Here is an 8,876-nt window from a genome sequence, read left to right on the forward strand (position 1 = left end):
GTCGACGAGACTACAAGCGAGTGCGAAGCGACCGGTCTCTTCAGCGGAGATCCAGCCGCCACAACACTCGCATATGTCCCCCGATCGACCGCCGCTCCTTCCTGTCTCGCGAGCCTGTCTTGCAGGTCTTTAAGACGCTGCCCGTTTTCGATGAGGAGGCGGGTTTGCTCGTCTAGTTTTTCGGTCAGGAGGGAGTCGAGGACCACCACAGGCTCAGCGCCAGCAACCGAGGTCGTCAGCAAAGGCCCGCGCGGTGAGTGCTCTCCGCTAGGGCTCAGCGGCTTTTCTTTCGTCACCCTCCTCATGGCCTCGAGCTCCGCCTCACTCGCCTCGAGCATCTCATACAGCCCGTCTATGGCTTCGCCAATCATTTTTTTATACTCGCGCTTGAGATTTTTCGAGCTCGTGGTCGCTATCGAGCAGCGGTGAACCAACTCGTCAGCGGCCTCGAGTCTCGTAGTTTTCCGCGTTTCCTCGATGGATTGGCGGGACAGACGGTGAGGACTACAGGTCTCGGCCGTTTGTGGCGACCCTGGACTCCCCACCGCCAGAGCCTTGTCCTTGCTTGAACTGGGGGAAGGTACTTTCGGGGGGCTCGTCCGCCATGGAGGTCTCGTCTGTACCCCGTCCGTCGATTTCCTTTTTGTTCCTGCGGACCGGGCCCCTCCGATCCTGTCTTTGGGGGGGGGTGCGTATGCCGAACATCGTGAGGGTGCGTCAGTGAATAAAATTTTTGAATTTTGATATAAAAGTCAAAAAGAGTCTTAATATAAAAATGTGTAAAAAAAAATATTTTGAAAACCTTTAAATTTTTCTAGAAGAACGGCTGTAAACGACCGTTCCCCGATCAGGTAGACAGGCAAATATGCCCCGGTACATAAACAACTTAAATCTAACTTAAAAACTAACAAAAAGCGAGAAAACTCTACTTTTTGGTCAGTGACTCTACGTAGAGTCGTCAGTTGCACTTAGATTAATAGCCCTCAATGAGGGAAGGTCGGTATCCAAAACCGCGTCTCGCTACGACCAGCGGTTGCCGAGATATTGCGCTTCAAAGTTTTTCAAGATGGCGTCCGCGTAGTTTGTCTAAATCTAGACTGATATTCAAAAATTAATATCTCGGGAACCGCTGATCGCAGGATCCCGTGCGTGGGTTCCCCGTAATGGGCTCAGTCTTCTCTACCCTCTCCCGGTCCAAAAAATGGGATCGGGGGGTCAACTCTACGTAGAGTCGTTATGTGCTTAAAGGCACAGTTCTCTAAAATACAAACTATACAAAAGAAGCCCCAGCTCTCTCCGACGAAAAATGGCCGAGATATGGCTTGTTAAAATTTTTACAAATGGCCGCCAATATGGCCGCCACGAGGTCTTCAATTTCTAAAATCGGCCCTGGTCACTCCAAACCACCCGTTCTTGGGCTCGTTCGATTCGTCTCGGCTAGAGCTGTTTAATTATATATACAGAGAATTTTTAGGATCAACCCCCGATTTTTGGGGTTGAAAAAACCTTATTATTAATCGTAAAATACAGAAAAATAGCACAAAAAATGAATTTAAAAAACTACAAAAAATTAAACTAACTAAATTAACTATGTACAATTTTTACAATAGGTTTCCGAAGAGATCGGGCCACGGGAAGCACCCCCACATGCACACCCCTAATTTTCAAAAATTTATATCTCCGAAAGTTTTCAGCCAAAAATTTTGAAATTTAGAACTAAAATAAAACTATATAAATACTACAAAATAAACAAAAAATAAGTGGGGGTCGTCGCTTTACTTTTTTTGATATTTAATTTTGAATTTTGATTAATTTTTGTAAACCCGATATCTTCGGAACCACTAACCGGATTTACACGTATGATGCGTCGTTTTAAAGGGCTCGCCGAGACGCGTCGTTCGATGTGCTGCACGTTGCCGTAGCTCCCCGGGAACGGAAAACACGTGCCACGTGTTTTTTGGTTTTTTTAAGTTTTCTCCGCGCGCTTGGGCGGAAAAAATCCAAAAAAGGTCTCCAAAGAAAGGTCTTAATAAGACCTATCCGATGACGTTTTAAAAACTGTAGGTCGTCGATCTTGTTTGAGCAGCGTTTCACTTACAAATTTACAGTTGCAACTAAATCACGGTTTTTCACTTATAAAAATTTCAGTTTTTCACATTTCACAATTTTGTTTTCAGATTCACGTAGAACTCGTTTTTCCGCAAATTTTGATACACAGCACGGCACAGTTGGTCACAAAAAACCTATTTTTCGATAGTTTACAAACTTATTTTTCTGCGGTTTCGATCAGAGGAACACTTGTACGCGTGCGTTTAGAGTGGCGGGCGGGGCGTCTCTACTTTTTAACGTTGCCGCTAAGGACATAATCTATACAGCTATACAAATAAATAAAATTGGACAGTCTGTTTGTAATATTAAAATAACCGCTTTTTACTAAATGCATATAGATTTATACACGGAACATATACCAAAATAACATTTTTTTTACAATTGTTGTCTGTCTATCTGTCTGTCTGTCTGTTTGTTCCGGCTAATCTCTGAAATGACTGGACCGATTTTGACGGGACTTTCACTGGCAGATAGTTGATATAATAATGAGTAACATGAGCTACTTCTATTTTAGAAATTTATTTATTTTATAACTCTGCGAACTGAACAATAACTTTTTGTTAAATTCCACGCGGACGAAGTCACGGGCATAGCTAGTAAATTTATAAACGGTTTTGAGTTATTAATAACAACTCTATTAACGTGATTTGTACATTTTTACTATGGCAGAGCCAAACTCCAAGTCTTGTAATGATGCATTCACATATGTTTGTATATCAATTAACACATACATTCGTTAGACATACACTCTGTACTCGCGACATTTTCACCGAGCAATTTGATTTTCCTGAATTTCACGATCATATCTACTTACATATATATAAAGAAGTTTTAGAATAAACATTGATGTCCAGGGCTTAATAGAGTACTTAGTACGTGTTTGGAAGAAACCACCGTTAGTGTACTGCGACTACCACGGCCACTCGCGCAAGAAGAACGTGTTCTTTTATGGATGCGCCGGCGCTGAGAGCTGGTGTAGCAACGACCGGCTCGTGCCCGACGAGCCTATTAAATACCTTGTAAGTTATATACAACAAGATTAACAGCCGTTAATTCTAAGTTGGTAACTTAATTAACATTTCTTTTCTGGTTTATTTCCGTTAATTCATTGGTAAACGTAATAAAAAGATTCGTAAAACTAATGTTAATGCCTAAACCCATTTTACAAGTTACACAATGTTTAGTTTAGCCGTAATACAAAGTTAAAAGTGTTTTATCTATTAATTGAAGATGCTACCAGCGCTAATGCATCGAATTTCACCCGCATTCGCATTGGGTTCGTGCTCGTTCCGCGTGGAGCGTGAGCGGGAGAGCACGGCGCGCGTGACGGTCTGGCGGCACCTCGGCGTCACCAGGTCCTACACCATGGAAGCCTCCTTCTGCGGGTTCGACCGAGGCCCGTTCAAGGTAATATCTAGTTGATGAAACTAAACACACACACACACACACGCAAAGAAATTTATAAAAATGTGATAAGTTGACAAGACGTGTTTGTTATGTTTAAATCAATAAACAATTTACACTTTTAGCTTCCAAAATAATTACGAATATTTTGCATCTTATGAAGTAAGCCATTTTTAATTTGTGTTTCAATGTTTTTGAAAAAAGTCAAAATCATACAATAGCTTATAAATTATGTCACACACTTTTTAGTTCTGGTGGCCTCCTCATTAAATTGGTTAGAAACCCGCAACTTAAAATGAAATAATAATAATCTGTGCTTTATTAAAATTTATTAATAAATCAAACTAGTGTGGCAAGCCGAGAGACGTAGGAGAACATTAATTAAATTATACAGCAAATTATAAAGGATCTAATTATCTGCAAAGTGTATCTCATTCAGAGCATTTATTTTCCAATTACAAAAGATGGCACATCTGATATTAATGATAAGGATACTAAGTACCTGGCACGTACAATCATACATCTGGGGATGTCTATACGCCTAGATCTACAGATAAGATGAGTAATATGTTTACAATTAAAGGAAGTTAAGTAATTTATTTATTTTATAGTTGGTATAAGTGTCTACACGCGAAAAATGTACCTACATGTTATATATAATATTTTATAAAAAAATTTTTATAAAAAATAGTTTAATTAATACTCTTTTGAGGCTTTATTTATTAATATGAAATGTGACTTAAAGTTAATTAGTTGTTAACTTTAGTGTTTATCGAAAAATAAAAATACAATGGGCCTAAACTAAACAGCTCTTTAAAATGTTTTTTAATAACAGTAAAATATTCATACATATTATGTACGTATACCAAAATCAAAATATATAGCTTTATTCAAATACATAGGTTCAAAAGCACCTCCGAATCGTCATTTTACAAATTAAACTTTAATTATTACTAAAAGTGAAGCTATGATGATGTGGTTCGGAATGCAGATTCTACTGAGAAGAACCGGCAAAAAACTCCGCATTACTCTTTAAAATATATATATATATATATTAATCGTTTTTATGCAAATTTGGTAATATCTTGCATGAAATACAGCGTAACTAAGTCCAAACATCTTTATCATTTATGTAATCCTGCACCGAATAATCTCGTTATATCTCATTAATACACTTCCCTCAAGACGACCGACCGCCGCCCACGGTTTACGTCAACTACATAATTTATCGTGTCCAGGGATTTCATCTGAATACTCAGCATCTGCAAGGTGTGGGCAGCGATTTTTGCGAGGCCCTCAACGGCCTCGGCGATAACGCCACCAACGTGGACATCCAGTTGACAAAAGATCTTAACAGGTACAGGTTTGGATTAGGTATCGCGTGTATTGCATGTAGGTAAGATAGTGAGCAAAGTATTAAAATAGTACAATTTATTTGTTGAGATACGATCGTATCGTAATTACACATAAATGTTGTAGCTTTAGGCAATGAAACGTGAATAATACTCATTTAAATATTAAGTAGGTAAACAATTATATCTTTAAGTACAAGATTACTTTAAATATACACTCAGTGCACCTGAATAATTTAATAACATATTACGATAAATGAAGCCCGAGTGGTAAGATCATTTGTAAGTACAAAGAAAAGTCCTCAAACATTGTTGTTTTTGTAACAAGACTAACTTAAAGTTAGTAATTTTCAGGTAAAAAGAGAAAACACACAATTACAGGTGTGTACCATATTTTGAGCAGGAAATTCCTGCTCAGTTAAATAATGGCTAGAAAGCTATATTCCGATTTATAAGTCTTCAAATATAAACTCTGAAAAATGTTGCTTAAGTCACAAAAATAAAGTTCGTTCAGAACCGTTTTTTATTATTATTATCAAGTACCTATACTTTTTTTAGCAGTGAAAGAACAGTAGACAGTGAGCCAGGTTCGGGATCTGACAGCGTGCTGAAAACTGATTCCGATGAAGATTTTGATTAACTGCGAGTTTGCGTCCTCTAAAAACTGCAATTAACCTATTATACTAGCCATATTTACGAAAAAATCTCTAGTACGAAGCCATTTTCTATTAATTTATTCTTACAAATGTTAATATTTTTGAAGTATAAATGATTTGAACTTTTTTAGTGTAACCTAAAAAGAGCAATAAATTATTTTAGTATTTCGAGATTTACGTTATAATTCCAATATTTTTGTACTCAAATAATATGATAAAGAATAAGATCAGCAATGATAGATTTAAATATGTGTTAATTTTTATTTATAAAAATATCTACCTACCCTGCTGAAAATAACAAATAAAAACGATGATTTGTATGGGAAGTCATTGTAAACTATTGGGGCTATCTGGATTTCCGATAGATCTATCTGGATCAGATAGCCCAGACAAAAACACATAAAAATCGTATGAAAACTGTATGAAAATTTCGTAGTCCCTGTTTCAAACACAATGGTTTTCAATGACTTCCCATACAAATCATCATTTTTTATTTGGAACTTTCAGCAGGGTAGACATATTGTATTTTCAAACAAAATCAATTGTATATTCGTGAATTTTGGTTTTGATTGTTAATGTCTCTTGTCTTGTGATCTCAGTAATAAATAAATTGTGAAATATTTCTGTATTATTAATATACAACAACATTCAAAACACATAAAATATGTAAAAACACTAATCCTTGTTATACGTCTTTAAACATTACATAATTATGTAATGTAAAAGGAACTTACACTACTATTAATATGTAAAGAAGCGCAACTGTGCCGAAATATTTTGATGCATTTTATAAGCTTGGTATGTGTCCCATGTACGCACCTAAACATTGTTTGATTGCGGAGTCGATTCCCACTCGGGATGGATATTTGTGTTTGTACAAATATTTCTTTCCGGTTTGGATGTCTGACCTTATGGTGGGGAGACCCCCATCGTACCTGGGAGAGCACGTTAACATAACGGTTCCTGTTGTTATCATATAAACCTGATAGCAGACGGGGTATACCTTAGTTTTTTTTTTATTGATTTTTGTCTGAAATAACATGTAACGTAAGCTAAACTGCCCACGAGTTTAAAACTGATAACGAATTTTTTTGCGGCCATGTCATTCGTTGAGCTTGTGCAACAAAAGTACCTACATAGTTGCGTTTGCGTTGCCAGCCTTTCTTTTATATTACTAACTAGCTGTGCTCGCGACTTCGTCTGCGTAGAATAGTGTCTTTACATGTTCAACGTGATTCTTTAAATTGCCATAACTTTTTTATTTATGAACCGATTGACATGAAACAAACAATAAATGTTAAGCTAAGCTTGCCACAATTTATTAGTAAAAATCACATCTAAATCGGGTAAGCTGTTTCTGAGATTAGCGTTTACAAACGCACAGACAAACAGACAAAAATTCTGACGATCATTGTTTTGGGCGCTATTTGCGTAGATAAAAGTCCCAATAGCGTTTTTTCTCATATATCTTAAATGTGCAGACAGCGACCTGTTACATTTTTATTATATGTATTGATTATACCTACAATAAAGGTACCTACCAGCTATGAAATAGCATATTAACCCTCTCTTTCTTATTATTATAAAATTATATATTATCCCTTAATGTGAAAATATAGACTAAAATGTCTTTAAAAGATACTTATAGCATAAATTGTCTTGAAAATATAAACTATGGAATTATTTCGAAAATTAAATCCTACAGATAAAACAAGAATTATTATCATTTTGACTAATTCGTCCATAAGATCGTCCATTGAAACTGCATAATCTGTAACTATCTCCATACTTTGTTTATAATATAAATGTATTTGTGGTGTACAGTTAAGAATAAATATTATTGATATATCAATAGTAATTATTGTAACGATGAACCTATAGTTATACAGTAAAATATATTTAAAAAAAATTAATTAGACTTATAGTGGTGAGGTTAAGTTCTCAACAAATTATTGCATATTATCTATGGCAATTATAGAAATTATAAGCTTCAGCCTGTAACATCCCACTGCTGAGCATAGGTCTCTTTTCCCATGTAGCAGAAGAATCGAGCTTAATCTACAACGCTGCTCCCTCCACTGTGGGTTGTTGAATTTATATATTTATTTTTTGATATTGAGTGAAATATAATAAATATTATCTTTATGTATCGTTTTTACTAACAAGAATACAAAATTATTCACATAGGTACAGTTTATTTCCTTAAAATTAACAATGTTATAATTTTTATTTAGATATTATAACATAAAAATAATTTTAAAAAATGGTATTTTACTTTCTTACAAAGTATGTTTTAGAAATGAAATAAAAAAATAGACTGTCTTTATAAGCTATCAAACAAAACACACTATATTATATAAAACCTAATATTGCATAAAGTATTAAATGTTTTTCTGGATGTAACAAAAATACTCAGCGCCTGTTTCACTGGTTGTCATTATTTTTTTTTTGTTTTTTTTTTAAGAAAGTCACAAACAGACAGCAGGATTCTCCACAAGTTCGCTAAAAATGGCGTGATGTTAATTTCAAAGCCAGCAGTTGGATGGATATGCCGGCCATATCATCCGATGTTATATTCCAAAACAATTGAACATCCAAAAGTAATTTCAATAAACGTTAAAACAAAAAAAAACTTAACTCCGTACTCTATTACAAAAGCTATATTATTATATATTAAAGGATATTAATTGGAGCATTTGTACAGTTGTATTTTTATACACATATTTATAGGTCAAACTATAACAACGGTAAGTATGTTGCAGTCAACTGGTTGAAATAATCGTTCAATTTGATTGTAACAACACTTTAATTGCATAACGCTACTTAACTACGTTGTTAATTAGTTGAGACCTTGTAATTTAAAAATGTTTCATGATTACTTAAGTTAGCCGTCATGCCGTGATCGACCGTAACATTAAAGTTAATCAATAGATCGGCCACAACGTCGCTTAGAACGTTTTCTTTTAAAAAGGCGTAAAGGATCTAGCAGATAAACGTTTATCTTGTTGTAATTTATATAAAGTTGAAAACCTACAACAAAATTAACAATTAACCAGTTCGCCGAGTGGAATTCTAGTTGCTCTATTAAATGTTGTTTTCAACCAGTTGTACTTTAAACGATTTCTAACTGCGACATATATAACGGTACCATAGTATAATTTCTTTAGTATTAATTTTTTTTTTTATTTTCTTATAATAGGTTAAGTTTGGAAATATGTTTTGTAAACATTATTATTATTAAATAAATATATTTTATATTATTTATATTTAGATATACACCAATATATTTTTATAAACAAAAACAGCAATACTTTAACATGTATTTTTCTTTTTATATAAAAAAAAAAAACAATCT

The 8,876-nt window shown here is 34.9% G+C and overlaps 1 protein-coding gene across 1 annotated transcript in view; it reads left to right on the top strand.

The window, feature by feature from the left end:
- LOC123657334 (cytosolic carboxypeptidase 1-like) overlaps positions 1 to 6,141 on the top strand; it is a 70,320-nt gene extending 64,179 nt beyond the window's left edge. Inside the window, 4 exon segments of the mRNA XM_045592904.1 lie at positions 2,964 to 3,128; positions 3,340 to 3,516; positions 4,752 to 4,870; positions 5,427 to 6,141. Of these exon segments, the coding sequence (XP_045448860.1) occupies positions 2,964 to 3,128; positions 3,340 to 3,516; positions 4,752 to 4,870; positions 5,427 to 5,505 (540 nt within the window). The 3' untranslated portion in view covers positions 5,506 to 6,141.
- The last annotated feature ends 2,735 nt before the right edge of the window (positions 6,142 to 8,876 follow it).

This window comes from Melitaea cinxia, chromosome 1, assembly GCF_905220565.1.
Source record: "Melitaea cinxia chromosome 1, ilMelCinx1.1, whole genome shotgun sequence".
Classification (NCBI taxonomy): domain Eukaryota; kingdom Metazoa; phylum Arthropoda; class Insecta; order Lepidoptera; family Nymphalidae; genus Melitaea; species Melitaea cinxia.